Genomic DNA, 16,796 nt, shown 5'->3' on the forward strand with positions numbered 1-16,796 from the left:
ATTTTGATGTTTGGTTATTTTCAAATTGTTTGGGTCTGATGGTCCATTGATTTGGTTTTCTTTTATGAGGTGCTGTAGAATTCGTCGGAAATGGTTAAAATATGATTTTTGGTAGAAGAAAAAAGCTTCAAATTTGAGTATTTTCTCATTATCCTGGTTTTACTTATATTATAGTTTTGTGTGAAGTCCCGAGAAGTTTGGTTACCACGTAAGATGTTTGGCTGAGGCGAATCAGAGTATATGGTACAGGTGAACTTCTATTTTACCATGAAAGAGTCCCTATCTGTTTAATCTTTGTCTCGTCTAAAGAATAATAACAATAGCAAGATGCTGTTCTGGACCTTTGGTTTTGATCCTGTTGATAGTCAACAGGTGGCGACAAATTAGGGCACCAAGATGTGACTGGTCGGTTTCAGATGTTGACCAGTTTGATTCTAAGTTTATATTACCTTGTGTCTCTTTGTAATTACCCTTATCACCCAAATTTTAGAATTGTTTTGAATTTTTAAAATTCATCTTCAAATCCCGGCTTCGCTTTTCCTCTCGAAACTAAAATTCATTTCACTTTTTCTCACATGAGGTTTTTCCTTTATGAGTAATGTTCTCCACAATAATTAGAAGATAGAAAAGTGAAATGAATGATTGAGAAACGAGTACAAAAGTTTTTACAAGGAACTAAAGCTTTTATCCAATCTACTATCCTTTGTGATTTTTATTCCATCTACTGTCGTATATGAATCAAACTATTTCTCAGCCTTAATATTTGTTGTCTGGAATGGTATGTACAATTTCCATGCTTATATCTATTTGTATTATTTGTGTGTTTTGGTGTTGGTAGTTGTATCTATAGGTTTATTCTTGTAACTCCGCCTGTGCTGCAATATTTTATTTGCTCAGCACAGCCGGTCCCAAGCCCGGGTAAAGGAGGAGGGCCCAGAATATCTAACTGTGAAATTTTCCCATTTTTCTAAATTTTCGTTAGAAATGGAATTTTAGTCTTTGCGTCATGCATGAAATGGATGTTGAATCTGAATCATAATAACTCGTTTTTTTAGATCTCGTTCTCTCTCTTTTTTTTTCACTTTTTTTTTTTGGCGATTCACAACTGGTCACCGGTGGAATTGCATACGGTTTTGTACTTCTGGAAAAATCTGGTTTTTTTTCTATTCAATTTTGAGATCGATACTGAACCCATAGTCTTTCCTTGTTTTCTCAATCTCAATATGATTTCTTATCCACAGAGAAAAAAGGGTCTCTTTTGAACCAATATAGTACTGTAAATGTCTCATGATAAGTTCATCGTACAATGTAACCACATGAGATTAATAGACAGTTATTTTTTGTCATCAGATGTATTTTAAGATTTGTCGAATTAATCAAATTGTCAAATAAAATATTATTATTTAAGCAATTTAACGTATCTATCATCTATATATACATACCATATATCCCCTTATTTGTTCATGTGGTATTTCATCTTACATGCTTGTCGGTTTGATTGGTTTTCTCTGCTGATTAGGGTTTGATTTGATTGGTTCTTACTTCTGCGTTCTTCATCATTTATATGATATCTGTGCAATTTAATCTAATCTTCGAGAATTCTCAGTTGTATACTTTTTATTTTTTTCCTCTTATTCGATTCCTGTCTTATTGTGGTTCTGATTTAATTTTATTTGGGTGATTTCTCCTGTATAACAGTTTCTCCTCTATGCGAGAGGGTTTGATTGTGTTTTTGACATGCTTTTCTGCGGTGATTTTGATGCGGCAAGGTATATAGGGTATGATGTTCGGTTATGTAGCAACATGTATGTATGTGTAATCATGCAATTTTCGGTCGGATCATGTTTTCTCTTGTCAGGGCTTGGTTATTTTCAGGGTAGAAGAAAGTGCTTCGAGTTTGAGTATCCTCTCACACTGTGCTTATATGACGAATCTTCTCCCTGTTTTTACTAATTGAGATTTGATTTTCCTTTCCTCGACCGTTGCTCTGGGTTATGTTCATCCGTCAGGTTGTGGTGATATAGAATAGTCTGCTCTGAGATACTTGTTAATTTCAGAGTTTTCAGTTTTTTCGTTGCATGACTATGTTTCTAAATCTATCTTTAGAGTTCGAGATCTTCTTTGGGGTGATGCTAATACGGCATATCACATATGGCAGTTGTTGGGTTACATGGGTTTTTTACCTTCCACGAACGCAACTGCGCCTATTCCATAACCACACGAGCGATCCCATACTGAGAGACAATGAGGTTTCATAATCCGTTTGGTGTTTCCGGGTCCAAATGCCAACAGTCGTACGATACCGATGCCGCCACACATCCACACATGACTATATGACAGGATGGAGCCACATGACCTCCGTATGGCGTATACTTCTGAATGTTAATGCTGATTTCGATGTTTCCAGTCCACTGATGTAGGAGGATGGGGCCGACACATGGTTTATCGTTATTTAGAAGTCGCCATCATAAGTATATGTTTGGTATGAATATTGAAAATTTTAGATGTTAATGTAGTCTCGCATTGTATTTCAAAATTTTATTTGTATGTATTTTTCTTAACTATTTCAAATATAAAAATCAAATAATAACTACATGGTAATAACGTCATCTTTATGTAATCAAACACATTAATGTATATTATTCAATTTAAATTTCTATGTTAATTAAATTAATATCCAATTTAACATTAATCAAGTTCGATCTATGTAGCACGGATACGGGAAATTAGGGAAACGGACACGGGGAAACTTTGTTTTCCAAAAAGTTGGATACGGAAACTTGGAGGAAACGTGTAAATAATAAAAATATACGGGTGCATTCATAGTTTCTAAAAAATATTATAATGTTTAATATCATTTCACAAATTAAATTTGGGGCATATAAATTTACATTAGTATGGAATTAACATCTACAAAAATATAAGGGTCCATTTGATATACACTCCTCATATGAAAAATATATAGTGATAGGTCCACCCCTACAAATCTTCTTTTGAGATATACCGGAGATGCAAAAGTACTATTGTGCCCTTATTTACATTCAACATTTTCACAAACTGCACTTATCATTTTGGACCTGCATTTAGTATTTTTGTATTGCATATATCATAATTTTTAATTTAATAATTTTTTTATTCTTGTATATATATTGTACCTTTTTTTTTATTATTATTGTATTTTTTTTTTATAATTTGTTATAATTTTTTTTATTTTTATTAATTTTTATAATTTTATAATTTTTAACTTTGGGTAAATAGCACTCAACCCCCTTGTGGTTTAGACATTTAGGCACATAACCACCTTGTTGTTTTGACATTTTGCACATGACCCCCTTATGGTAAGAAATTAGGCACATAACCCCCTTGTGGTTTTGAAATTTTGCACATGACCTCCTTATAATATGAAATTAGCATATAACCCCCTTGAATAGAAAGCCGGAAAAGACTAAATTACCCTTATAAAGTCAAAAATTCTTGTTTTAATTTAAAAATAATTATTCTATAAAATGAAAAGTTTAATGTATTTTTTTGTAAAATGAGAAATATAATATATTATTGTCCATCTTCGTTAATTCTCCCAAATCTTTGTTAATACGAAAACCCTCCTGAACTTAGCTAAATAACAAAAAACACTCCCACCTATTCGTAACAACCAAAATTCCCATCTAATTACCTGTTGATCGAGTTTTTTAAAAGAAAATGTGTACAGTCTATTATACATTCTGTTAAATGGGTGAGACATAAAAGAAATATTTGTAATTGTGTAAAGTCTATTTCCTGGAATAAAAAAAATCGTGAAAAGTCACACTGTAAGGGAGTTGGTGTAAGACGAAAACAAACCTCAGTGGGTTTTTGGTAATTACGAATAGGTGAGGGCGTTTTTCGTTATTTAGCCTAAGTTCAGGGAGTTTTCGTATTTTACCCTATAAAAATATATTAAATTGAAAAAGGTGAATTGCATTTAGCATCCCGCAATTAACCCCAATTGGCGCTTTGCACCCCAATATTTTATAATTAGCATAGTCCACCCTCAAATTATATTTCTCATGGCACAATGCACCACATCAATTCTTTATGAGACTTTAACCCAAAAATCAATATATCACGATATATTAACTTTTGAAGGGATTTTCATGCTTGGTGGTATATTAAAGTTTTTAGTTTTAAAAAAAATATGCGAAGCCTTATTTTAATTAATCCATTTAAACACATTTAAAAAAAATAATGTCCAACAGTTCTCATTCTTTTTCTTAATATATATTAATTTTATGGAAAATTAGGATTTTTTGAATTATTTGAAAAATAAAAATTGAATTAGAAACTTTATATACATTTTTGTTATGCGAAATATAAATCACCAGTTATGTTTTTTTTTTTTAAATTTATATACAAGTAAAATAATTAAAATAAATATTAAGTAAGAAAACAAAACATAGAAATGAAAATTCTTCAAATGTGTAAAATATGACGATATATTATTAAGTTTTGGCAAAAATATCACAACAAATTGAGAAATGAGATGTATTTTGTGAGGTTGGACTTGGCCAATTCTCAAATGATAGGGTGTAAAATGCCAAACACTGTTAATCCCGGGGTACAAAACGCAATTCACCTAATTGAAAACCACATGTATAAGCAAGGTTGTAAAAAACGGTAATCGGGTCGGAGGCGGTCAGAGACCGACTCACGATTAATCGGTGCGGCGGTGATTAATCGGTGATAAATCGGAAATAAATCGGTTTTTAAAATTAATATAATATATTTCTAGATATTATTTATAAATACTCAAAACATATATAAAAAGTTATTTAAACATAGTTATATCTCTATCATGTATATATCTTAATAACATAATAAAAGTTTAATAATAATAAGATTATAATACATAAATATCCTTATAAAGTATAAATAAGAAGCTATTTTTTTTAATTTACATTTATTCTTGAACATTCCTGACATACATCATTAGTTCTTTAACAATAACGGTTAACATAAACAAAATAAAATATAAGCTCATATTTTGTTTATTAAAATCCCAACCTTTATTTTGAATTATTAAAAAAAATAAAAAAATAAAAAGCGATTTTTGGCCGATTTTTGTCACCAAAGTTTGACCCGTCATAAAGGTTTGACTGGCTCAGACCGTCTCGGCGACCGATTAATCGGTCGCGGCCGATTTTTAGAACATTGTGTATAACTAAAACTTGTAATTAATTCGCCTTTTATTTGAGCCCAACGCCTGCAGCAGGAAACACTAGAAACCAAAAACAAAAAACCACGCGCCTCAATTCATTTAGCTCTACAAACCCTAAAACCAGAACATCGGCGAAGTAATCAATCGGCCATGTCAATAGAACACCATACCTCAAATCTTCCGAACGAGATCATCGAAATTATCCTACTACACCTACCGATTAAGTCTCTTCTTAGGTTTAAATCAGTTTCCAAATCATGGAATTCCATCATCTCCGATCCTGTTTTCACCCACACCCATCTTCAATTCTCGAATTCTCCGAATCTCTTTCTAATCAAGAACAGATCTTTTCAAGGAGCTTTTTCTTTGCTTAAATTAGAAGCTCAAAAATTCCACAGAGAAAATGTATTAAGCGGCCCTTATGGCTGGAATACGGTGTTATGCCATTGCAACGGTGTGCTTCTGTTAACCGACTCTTATTTCAAGCCCACGTGCTACGCATTGTGGAATCCATCCACTCGTACGGAGACGTATTTCACTTTCAGATACACCTTTTACGAGGATATGAACTACGGGATCTGTTACGATCCCGTGATCCACGATTTCAAGGTTGTTTTCGCTGCCGGAAAGAATTACGCTGTTTTTTGTTGCAAGACCGATACCTGGACACGTAGGGTAGGGTTCCCGTTCAAAGGTACCGATTCGGGGGTTTTCGCTGACGGAGCTTATTATTGGGTTTGGAGAGACAAGGTGGATGTTAGACACGTGGTGTATTTCGATTCGAGAATCGACAAGCTCAAGAGATTGCAGAAGCCTAAACAACTAACCGACGAGGACCATGTCTTCGTGGCTTGTTTGAAAGATAGCTTGTGTTTGTACTGCACTGCTTTAGGGGATGAGACGAAGGTTCGATTCTGGATTAAGGAAAAGGGCAGCAGCTTCAAGAACTGCTGGAACGAGTTCTCGGTTATTGAGAATGTGCAGACTTCGATTTGGTCGTTTAGGCCACTTTGCTTTCTGGAAGACAAGATTGTGATTCGATTGGAAAGTGCAAGATTTCTAATATATAGCCTTTGTGACAATACTTTCGAAGAATTTGTAGACGATGAGTTGTGTTTCGTTGATTTGGACCCGTATAAGAATAGTCTATTCTTCACTAATCTGAATGCTGTTTCCAGGAGGAGACGAGTTATTGTTATAGATTAAGACTCGCAGTCTAGTTTGATATATATTGACTGGATGATGAAGGCTTCTTGGATGCTCAATCTATAATTTGTTTTTAAATTATTAATTAGACGCGTCTTGTTTCTTAGCTAGGATTTCTGTTGCGTTTAGCTCGTTTATTAAGGTTAGCTTTCTTTATAAAATTCAATCAGATTATTCGTTTCACGACATTGTCATTATCATTTTGTAATGAAGCATTGTACTATGTATGAAAGAACTATGCGTCAGTTAGGTACGCCCGGTTTCTTGCAATATTGTGTTTATATACCGGAATGGTTCTAGGAACGCTAACCCAACTTGAAGAAGTAGCATTCGAACATCCGAATATGCTTTGTGTGCCAAATTTGTTTAGTTTTCCTTAAAAGAAATTCGACTAGTATAAGTTTGTATAAAATTGCTGCCAAGGAAGTTTAGGATTTGAAAATTGGAAAATTGTATAATTTTTAGCTTGTTTAATATTGATTATAACGTGAGCTTCCATTATAGAATTCAATCAGATTATTCAGTTCACAACATTGTCATTATGATTTTCGAATAAAAAAATTGTTGTATGTTTATAAAAGAACTAACAATGCATCAATTAAATGCTTGTCTTCCCTGAATTTTTGCCGGTTTTGATATGCTGTCTATGAAGTTTAGGATTTGAAAATTGGAAAATAGTTCAGTTTATGTATATTGTTGTTGTAAAATGACCTATTTAATCTAACTCTTTGGTTTGGTGATTGTTGAAATGCATAAGAACGTAAATAACAATAATAGAGAAAGAGAAGGAGAGACCACAAAAGAACAACAATTCACTTTTCTAACTCAAGTCTCTATTTGTCCGAAAATTCACTTTTCTAAGTAATCTAGTAAAATTATAATTCGGTATGACTACTAAAACGGATGTTGACATTGATATTCTCTTGGGCTTTAAACTAGAGCCTGAAAATCTTATTCATAACTGAACTTTTGCCTACTATGTGTCGAGAATTTTGACTCTTCTTTCACTTGTTGGTTATTAACTTTTTATCTTTGGGTGGTTCGCTTTTCCGTATCTGTGACTTTTTATCTACTTTATTTTTCTTTGGCAGTCTTCAGTTAATCATCCCTATCGTGTATTTCTCGATTCCACGAGACACTTTTATCATATTAACTTGCTTCATGACACTTTTATCTCAGAATAATAAACGTGCTTTAGTTGGATTTCGTGCATGTAGTGATTTGTTGATGTTATGATCCATTGTTGTCAAGTGGCTGCCGTATTTGAAGTTGACTGTTAGGGCCTTGGTTTCTGCTCGTATGTTGTGATTCTTATGAAGAGATTTTAGATTCGCTGCTCTGTTGTTTTAAGGATGTTTGAAATCTATTGAATATGCTTTGGAGTACCATTGTGCACAGTTCTTCATCGTGATTTGTACTTCTATTGCGTGAAATTGTCTTCTGCAGATTGAAGGTTAATGTTTTTATCCAACACTGGTAATACGCTAAAGTGATGCATTTTTCAAGACTCGGTGAATTTATTTGATTAGGTTTGTTTCTGTGTAAATGTGTAAGTATCAGTTGATAAAATTTATTTCCTCTTAGATTTGTCCCCGATAAGACTTTGGTAATTTTTTTCACATGAGGTTTTTCCTTCATCAAATGTTCGCCACAATAATTAAAAAAAAAAGGAAAAAAAAAAAGGGAAATGAATGATTTAAACGAGTACAAAAGATTTTTTTTGTAGTAACTAAGCTTTTATCCCATCCACTATTTTCTGTGATTTTTAGCTGCTTAGGGATTAGTGGTATACCGTATTAATTAATTTACTTATAAAATTAACCTACTAATTGTTTGCCAGTACGTAGACTCGTAAAAACAATTTTGTCGAATGTAATAATAGCCTGGAGGCATTAGTTGATTAGTAGATATGTTATATGAATCAAAATATTTCTCAGCCTTAATTAATATTTGTCGTCTGGAATGGTATGTACAATTTCCTTGCTTCTATCTATCTGTGATTATGTGGGTGTGTTTTAGTGTTGGTAGTTGTATATACTATATAGGTTTATTATTGTAACTCTGCCTGTGCCTGTGCCTGCAATATTTTATTTTCTCAACACAGCCGGTCCCAAGCCCGGGTAAAGGAGGAGGGCCGAGAAAATTTAACAGTCAAAACATTAATAATATGGTTTTTGTTGTAAAATATAAAATATAATATAATCATGAATTTTAAGTAATTGAAAAGATGAAGACATACGCTATATTCATGAATTGAACTGCATACTGTTGAAAGCATTCAAAGTAATATTATATAATATACATTATTGTATTATGGAAGATGTATTGATCCGCAGAGAAAGGTGATATAATAAATATTTAATTAATAAAAGCCATCTATTTATACATCAAATTTTACACTTGATACTCATCAAACAAAATAGAAATTATCTCATTTATTGACACGTATTACTAGAAGATTAGTCATCAATACAAAACTTAGTGCGGAAGTCTACTTCTGATATATCACAAAACTTCTCCTTAGATGTACCACTAATTTTTAGTGTCTCAAATCTAGCTGTGTGCATAAGCTGGCTCGTCAAAAACCTTTACTGGAAAACCCTGTGGGACGAAATCAGTCATAAGGGAAAAAGAGTGCAGTGCACCATTGCTCCCCTTGAAATGAGCAATATAATTTCTGAGATGGGGCGTCAATCTTACCTCACATTGGCTCTTCTCATTCCAATGGAGTATACCAATTTCTCAAAAGTAGATGTCGGTAAGGACTTTGTAAATAAATAAGCAAGATTGTCACACAAGCGAATTTGTTGGACATCAATTTTTTCCATTCTTCTGAAGCTCGTGTGTATGAAATAATTTTGGTGATATATGCTTGGTCCTATCACCCTTTATATATTCGCCTCTTGTTTGTGCTAAGCAAGCAGCATTATCTTCATAAATAGTAGGGGGCGTATTTGTAACTGGATTTAATTGACAAGAATTTCGTATATGTGAAATGACCGATCTTAACCAAACACATTCTCTGCCACCCTCATAAAGTGCAATTATTTCTGAATGATTTGAGGAGGTGGCCACTTATGTTTGTTTGGTAGATCGCCAAGATATACATGTACCATTATATCAAAACAAATATCCAGTTTGTGAGCGAGCTTTGTGCGGATCAGATCTATATCTCTCATTGGCATAACCAACTAACCCTTGTTTAGTTTTATTTTTTGAATAGAATAATCCAAAATCCGCAGTACCTCTGAGATAACGAAAAATATGTTTAACACCATTCCAGTGTCTCCGGGTTGGCTCAGAACTGTATCTCGCAAGCACATTTACCGCAAAAGCGATATCAGGTCGAGTGCATTGTGCTAAATACATTAACGCTCCAATAGCATTGAGATATGGCACTTCTGGGCCAAGTATCTCCTCATTGAATTCTTCAGGTCTGAACGGATCCTTCTTAGGATCTGAATTGCACACAATCATAGGGGTGCTCAATGGATTAGCATTTTCCATATTAAATCTTTTGAGCAATCGTTTAGTATATGCAGATTGGTGTATAAGTATGCCGTTATTTTTATGCTCAAGCTCTATTCCAAGACAAATTTTGGTTTTTCCAATGTCTTTGACCTCAAACTCTTTCTTTAAGTATTCAGTAGCATTGACCAACTCTTCAGGAGTGCCAATCAGGTTCATGTCATCTACATAAACGGCAATGATAGCAAATCCGGTCTGATCTTTTAATAAAAACGCATGGGCAAATAGGGTCATTTTTTTAATCTTCCTTGATACCACATGCGACCGTATTGCTTTAGACCATACAATTATCTTTGTAATTTGATTGAGTGCAGCTCACGAGGAGCGCAAGAGTTTGGCATTTTAAATCCATCGAAAATTTTCATATAAATATCAGAATCTAGTGAACCAAATAGATAGGCTGTTATAACATCCATTAGACGCATATCCAGTCCCTCTTGGACGACCATATTTATAAGAAAACGAAAAGTGATCGTATCGATCACTGGTGAATACGTCTCATCATAATCCATCCCAGACCGCTGGGAAAAGCCTTGAGCTACAAGGCGGGCTTTATATCGTACAATTTCATCATTCTCGTTTCTCTTACGGACAAATACCCATTTATACCCAACAGGCTTTACATTATCCGGAGTTCGAACAATTTGCCCAAATACTTTCCGTTTTCCTCGATCTTCAATAATCGGAAATCTGGCGCCAACAGTTCTTATGGAATACAAGAAATGATGGCAAGCATAGGGGTATCACGCTTCTAGCATCCTCTATCATATACAAGGTCGTTCAACACATCAGGATATTACATCATACGAGGTTATTTCGGCGAAGAGCTGGATTGACCTATTTTATCGTGCCAGTCCACCAGCTCATCCACCTCGCCGAGTTGTTTGGCATCCCACGGACCCTAGTTGGGTGTAACTAAACACAGTATAGCAGCCATTGGCGGGATTATCAGAGGCCCCAACGCGGAGGCCATCCTGCATTTCACGAGAAAATTTTTGCCCCAAGTACCATCGCAACCGAGCTTGTTGCACTTGCTTCGGGGTTGAGATTCATCATTCAGAGACAACTTTAGAGTGTTTGGATTGAGATCTATGCAGAGGTAGTGGTCCGCCTTGTTTCGCATTCTGACAGAGGTCATTGGAGCCTTCAGGTTCACTTACGGCTATTCGGAACTCCCATTCCACCTTAGATTATCGGATTACACATATCTATCGAGATGGCAATTCAGTCGCTGACGCATTAGCCAACTTGGGGTGTCAAACTGAGTTGGCTTGTACCTTCACTACAGCGGAGCTCCCCCGGACTATACATCAGATGATTCAAATGGACCAGCTTGGGTATCCGTCCTTTCAAAGTCAAACTTCTACATAGGTTCCATGATTTTCACCCTTTTTTGTTTTTGCAGTGTATATTTTTAGTAGTTTTTCATAGGCGGGTTCTCATTTATTCTATGTTGGGCAATGATGGGGTGGTCATAGTATGTTTGAGTTTATTTGGAGTTGTCTTTTTGCCGCATGGTGCCATATGTTGTTTGCAGTCGTTACACCTGTTCTGCGCATTTTTGGTGGAACTATAAGTGGCCTCGACTATTGTTGTGAAGTAACGGAATCTCTCGATTCTCTAAGGTTTTATGTGATCATTCTCATTCTTATGTTTTCTCATTAGTTTGGGCTTCATGTTTTGCTCGTATTATTCTATTTTTGATAGGTTTTTTTTGGCAATTGCTTTTTTAGCAATTGTTCGAGCTATAGCATATTGATTGCATTAGACTATTTATGTAATTATTGATTTTTGATATATAGACAGGTTAAGGGTCCAGATCAACCCCCAATCGGGTGTTCGTTCTTAAAATATCTCATTTTCAATATAATAAAAATATGTAACTAAGTGATCAATTTATTAATTGTGAATGTCGAAAGCTTAGACCTTGGTAAACTTAACCGGGTGTAACATATGTACCCCATCCACAACTCTTTTCCCTTAGTGGTAGTGGATGCTCTAAGAAGAATATGAAAGAAGATAGGATATATTTATAGCTATAACAGTTGCATATTACCTAAACATGTTGGAAAATATCTGAGCAGGCCCGCCAAGTAAAGATATGAACTTTGAGGGGAATGAGAATAGACCAAATAAATTTCCAGCTTTTTTTTTACCATTCCACTAACTTCCCCATCTCGGTGACTCGACGAATCTTTGGTGTGCACTCGACCTGCAAGAATAACTTGATAGCATGATTTCACAGAGAAGTTGCCACTCGAAGTATAGTCCAGATTACCGTATCTTTTGAAAGATCACTTCCAATATGAACTGCTAGTATTCGATGAGTATTTGACTGCAGGCCAAGACAGTAATATTAATGAAAAATAGTTATAAAAAAGTCAACATGGAGGCTGACGGTCAACAACGGCTGACCTGCCGGAAAAGAAATTCATAAAAAAAAGTCAACATCGGACACTGACAGTGGTGGTCAAAATTGGTTAATTGGTGAAATTGAGCAAAATTGGGGTGTAAATCATGAGATAAGAGTTGAATTAGGGTTTCAAGGAGTTGGAGGTAATTTTAGTATATATGAAAGAGTTTTCCGTATTAGCAAATAAGTTAGGATGATGTGGATATATTTGCAAGACAAAAAAGTAGGATGTCCTTTTTTAATTAAGTGCATTTGTCATGGGGCTATTTGTCATTTGCTCTAAAATTTAAGCGTGGTCTTTGTATTATTTTTTAAATAGAAGGGGTTCATATGCAATTAAATCCAACTTAACAGGGAGGTCTATGTAATATGCTCAATCTTGTGGGCGAAAATTGAGTTTCTAACAACTCAACTGTCGAAAATGAATGAATTGAGATCAACTGCGGCCACTTTCTCTTCAAAGAGCCCTAGAATAATCTTGGATGTCCTGTGTGTTCTCATAGTTTGTAATCTTTAAGTCTCTGGCCAGAGCTGACTAAGTGATGATTAGGGAATTCGATTCTCTAAGTCATGCACGTACCGATTACAATACTTAGAACGATCGCACAGTTATTGAACTTGAAAATAGGTCTCGATGAACCAATGCCTCTAGTTCAATCGGGACATATGAATCGAAGGGATCGTACTGTACGTTAACTATATCACACGGTTCTTGCAGGCACTTCACTTGTATCTAGGGAATCATGAAGCATAGTTGCTAGACGCCAATCTTGATTCGTTGGGTGATTAAGTTGAAACGAGCTTCATCTTAATTGTAACTCTAGGGACGAGTTTAAACCGCAAAGAGTCGTGGACCCACGGCTAGCTTACACCTGAACCATCGAGGGTCACACTGCTCGTGCACTCGAGTTCTTTGAGTAGACGGTCAAAGATAAAAATGTTTAATCTTTGCATAATATGAAGTCAATATGATTGAGTCCAACATCCGTAATTTGGAATTCTGAATGAGAATAAGAAAAGGAAAGAACTAGGCGAACATCTTAGTGAACTTTCTAAATTGGGAAGTTTCCAAATTTAGAAGGTCCAGTGAATTAAGGTTTCCACTTTTAGAAATTGGAAATCGAGAATTGGCATTCGTAATGACGAGGACATTTCTATGATTCCGAAAATATAATTTTTATAATTTTCCAATCATTGAGTTGTGATAAACGAGCGACGAAAGACTAACGAACTTAAGCTCGTTGGGCCTGGTACAACTTAAGCCCGTTAGGGCTTTTATACAAGACACTATAAATATAAGATTTATAGGTCTTGCACAATACACAAGAAACCCTAGCCGCTCACACACACGGCCGCTGCCATCTCCGACCCCACCGTCGCCGGAAATCGGTGCCCCACGCGCCGATACTCTTTGGTAGTCCTATTCCTTTTTATTTTATTCTTCCGTTTATTCTAAATTTTGCGTGTCTAGTGCCACGTATTTAGTAGAACTTGGTCTACGAGGTGAAATCCGAGAGGAGGAAGACAACGGAGTCAAATCGCCGAGAAGCACTCGCCGAACAGCCGCCGTACGCGCTCTTACGCGCCGCCCAAAGACAGCGCGTGATTCACCCGCGCGTCTGTCGCCGCCGCCGCCCGCACGTCCGTCGCAGCTCCCGACTGCACGGGTTGGTTTCCGTGGCAGTTTGCTTCAATCCGAGAATTCGCCTCACGCTTTAAGAGGTAATTTTCGGATCCGTATTGTATTGTTTTAATTTAATCTAATTAAATTAAATGTTGATATTCGCAGTATGATTTTGCTTGAATGTTTTCATGAAATTGTTTATGTATGAATTATTATTTACTGCGAGCATGCTACATGATTTAATTATCGAATTAATATGCATGTAGTATTTTAATTTGCGCTGGAAGCATTAAGGTACGCAATTAATTGCTATTATCGAGTACGTGTTTATGTGATTAAAATTGTTTTTCATATATTTTTTTTGTTTTCCGCTGCGTAAACGTGTCCGATTCCCAACACAAAGTTCACTCCCCTAAAAGCAAAACTCATGGAAGTATGGATGGTGGCAGAACAGAAAGGTTTTGGTCCAACCCCCACGACAGATGAAAGAAAATCCGAAAAGGCAAAAATTGGATAAATATTTGTGAATACCATCGAGATTGGGGCCACACTACCGACGAATGCTTCGAACTTAAGCAAGAAATCGAGAGACTGGTTAAGAAGGGACACCTTGGTGAATTTGTGGATACCTCGCTACACTCGAAATTCAAAAGTAAACCACATTTTCTATAGAAAGGAGAACGTCCCAATCCTCGGAAAGATCGTGAGGACGATAATCTTATGACTCAAGGAATAATCACAGTCATTTCCAGAGGAACCTCGAGTGGTGACACCCCCAGTGCGCGCCGCGCATCAACGCGGGCAGTAGGAGGATCATACTCTACGTCAGAACGTCCAGCGGAACATGTTTACCATGTTCACCACCCAAACTTGGAGATCGCATTTAGCGACGACGATCTCGAGGGGCCATGTGGTGAGCACAACGATGTGTTGGTCATTTCTGCATCAATTTCCAATTACTTGGTGAAGAAAATTTTGGTAGACGGCGGTAGATCGGCTGACATTATATACTACGACGCTTTCGAAAAACTAGGGATAGCCAATGCTAAACTTGCACCCGTGAAAACGTCCCTAGTAGGTTTTATAGGACACGCCATCGAAGCTGTGGGAGAAATTTCCCTCGTCTTGTCTTTGGGCTCATTCCCATGCCAGGCAAAAAACACCGTTAACTTCTTGGTCGTCAAGGCACCATCTACATATAACGTGATTTTGGGGCGTCCAAGTATGAACCTCTTCAGAGCAATCCCATCAACATATCATATGAAGTTGAAATTTCCTACAACTAGTGGAATTAGAGAAGCCGTAGGTGATCAACGCGTTGCTCGAGAATGTTATGTGAATACCTTAAGGACACCTCAACTTTGGAACAAAAAGCAAGTGGGAGGAGGGGATGACACTCCCAATCTTCTATAGAGAAAATGGGTGATGGTTGTCAAAGATGCGCTCATCACCTCCTCAACCGATCAACAAGCCGACAACACGAGACTCGAAACAGAAGAAGAATTGAAAAACATAGAGTTGATTCCGGGTAATCAAGATAAACTGCTCCGAGTGGGAACAAGCCTTGAGCTCTAGGTGGAAGCGAAGCTCGTAGGTTTCCTCCAAAAGAACGGTGATGTTTTTGCATGTAGAGCAGAAGATTTCGAAAGTATCCCCCTATCTAAAGTTGTCCATCGGCTCGACGTTGACCCGAAACTCAGGCCAGTTAAGCAAAAGAAAATTAAAGGACTTTTGGACCAGAACATAATAAACATATCAAATAGAAAGTGGATAAGCTCCTCGCGGCTGGAAAAATACGCCCGGTCCAATATCCTAAGTGGTTGTCAAATGTTGTCCTAATAGCGAAATCGGGGGGAAAGTGGCGTTTATGTGTGGATTTCACCGACCTAAAGAAAGCTTGTCCTAAGGACCCATTTCCTCTCCCAAGGATCGATCAACTTGTGGATTCTACCTCGGGATGTGAGTTGTTAATCTTTCTAGACGCATACCAAGGGTACAATCAAATCCAACTAGCCCCTGAAGACCGAGAGAAGGGAAGCTTCATTACTGACCAAGGCATATACTGCTATAAGGTAATGCCATTCGGCCTCAAGAATGCCGGTGCAACTTATCAACGACTCGTGAACACTATGTTTGCCGAACTCAATGGGCGTAACATGGAGATATACATCGACGATATGCTAGTTAAAAGCACCAAGGCCGAAAACCATTTGAAGGACCTCGAAGAGTGCTTTGCTATTCTCAGGGAATACAAAATCATTTGAAATGCTCGTTCGGGGTGAAAGGTGGGAAATTCTTAGGTTACTTGATCTCACAGCGAGGAATCGAAGTAATCCAGCTAAGATTGACGCCCTGATCAACATGGCCCATCCCAAGTCCATAAAAAACGTCCAACAATTGAATGGTTGTTTGGCATCACTAAATCGATTTATTTCCCGCTCGGCAGACAAAGAACTTTCTTTCTTCAGAGTGCTGCGAGACAGGAAGAATTTCAAGTAGACAGAAGAGTACCAAAAGGCATTCGAGGAGCTGAAGCAATACCTAGCATCGCCACCCCTCTTGACCAAACCAAGGGAAGATGATGAACTTTTATTGTATTCAGCAACTACGTCAGAGGCAATCAGCGCAGTTTTAGTGCTTGAAGGCGAATGAGGGCATAAACCTATCTACTACGTCAGTTGCACCCTACGGGGAGCCGAACAAAGATATTCAAACATAGAACGACTGGCCTTAGCACTAATCACGACCGCACGAAAATGGAGGCCTTACTTCCAATCACACCAGGTAGTAGTTTTGACAAATTTCCCTCTTAGCCAAGTGGGAAATCGAGC

The 16,796-nt window shown here is 36.7% G+C and overlaps 2 protein-coding genes across 2 annotated transcripts; both read left to right on the plus strand.

The window, feature by feature from the left end:
- The first annotated feature begins 5,344 nt into the window (after positions 1-5,344).
- LOC105976158 (putative F-box protein At3g49980) lies at positions 5,345-6,400 on the plus strand. Its single transcript, XM_088815147.1, has one exon. The coding sequence runs from the start codon at positions 5,345-5,347 to the stop codon at positions 6,398-6,400; it is 1,056 nt and encodes a 351-aa protein (XP_088671273.1).
- An 8,285-nt stretch (positions 6,401-14,685) lies between these two features.
- Positions 14,686-16,229, plus strand: LOC148771624 (uncharacterized). The gene is made up of 2 exons (XM_088815148.1): positions 14,686-15,271; positions 15,808-16,229. Exons 1-2 carry the CDS (start codon positions 14,686-14,688, stop codon positions 16,227-16,229), a joined length of 1,008 nt encoding a protein of 335 aa, XP_088671274.1.
- Positions 16,230-16,796: the final 567 nt, after the last annotated feature.

The sequence above is a fragment of the Erythranthe guttata genome, chromosome 3, assembly GCF_056151865.1.
Source record: "Erythranthe guttata isolate IM_541 chromosome 3, IM_541, whole genome shotgun sequence".
In the NCBI taxonomy this organism is placed as follows: Eukaryota; Viridiplantae; Streptophyta; class Magnoliopsida; order Lamiales; family Phrymaceae; genus Erythranthe; species Erythranthe guttata.

Coding starts and splice junctions, on each gene's coding strand:
- LOC105976158 (XM_088815147.1), top strand. CDS start 5,345: ATGTCAATAGAACACCATACCTCAAATCTTCCGAACGAGATCATCGAA.
- LOC148771624 (XM_088815148.1), top strand. CDS start 14,686: ATGACTCAAGGAATAATCACAGTCATTTCCAGAGGAACCTCGAGTGGT. Junction 15,272..15,807: donor TGGAATTAGAGAAGCCGTAG/GTGATCAACGCG, acceptor TTGTCCTAATAG/CGAAATCGGGGGGAAAGTGG.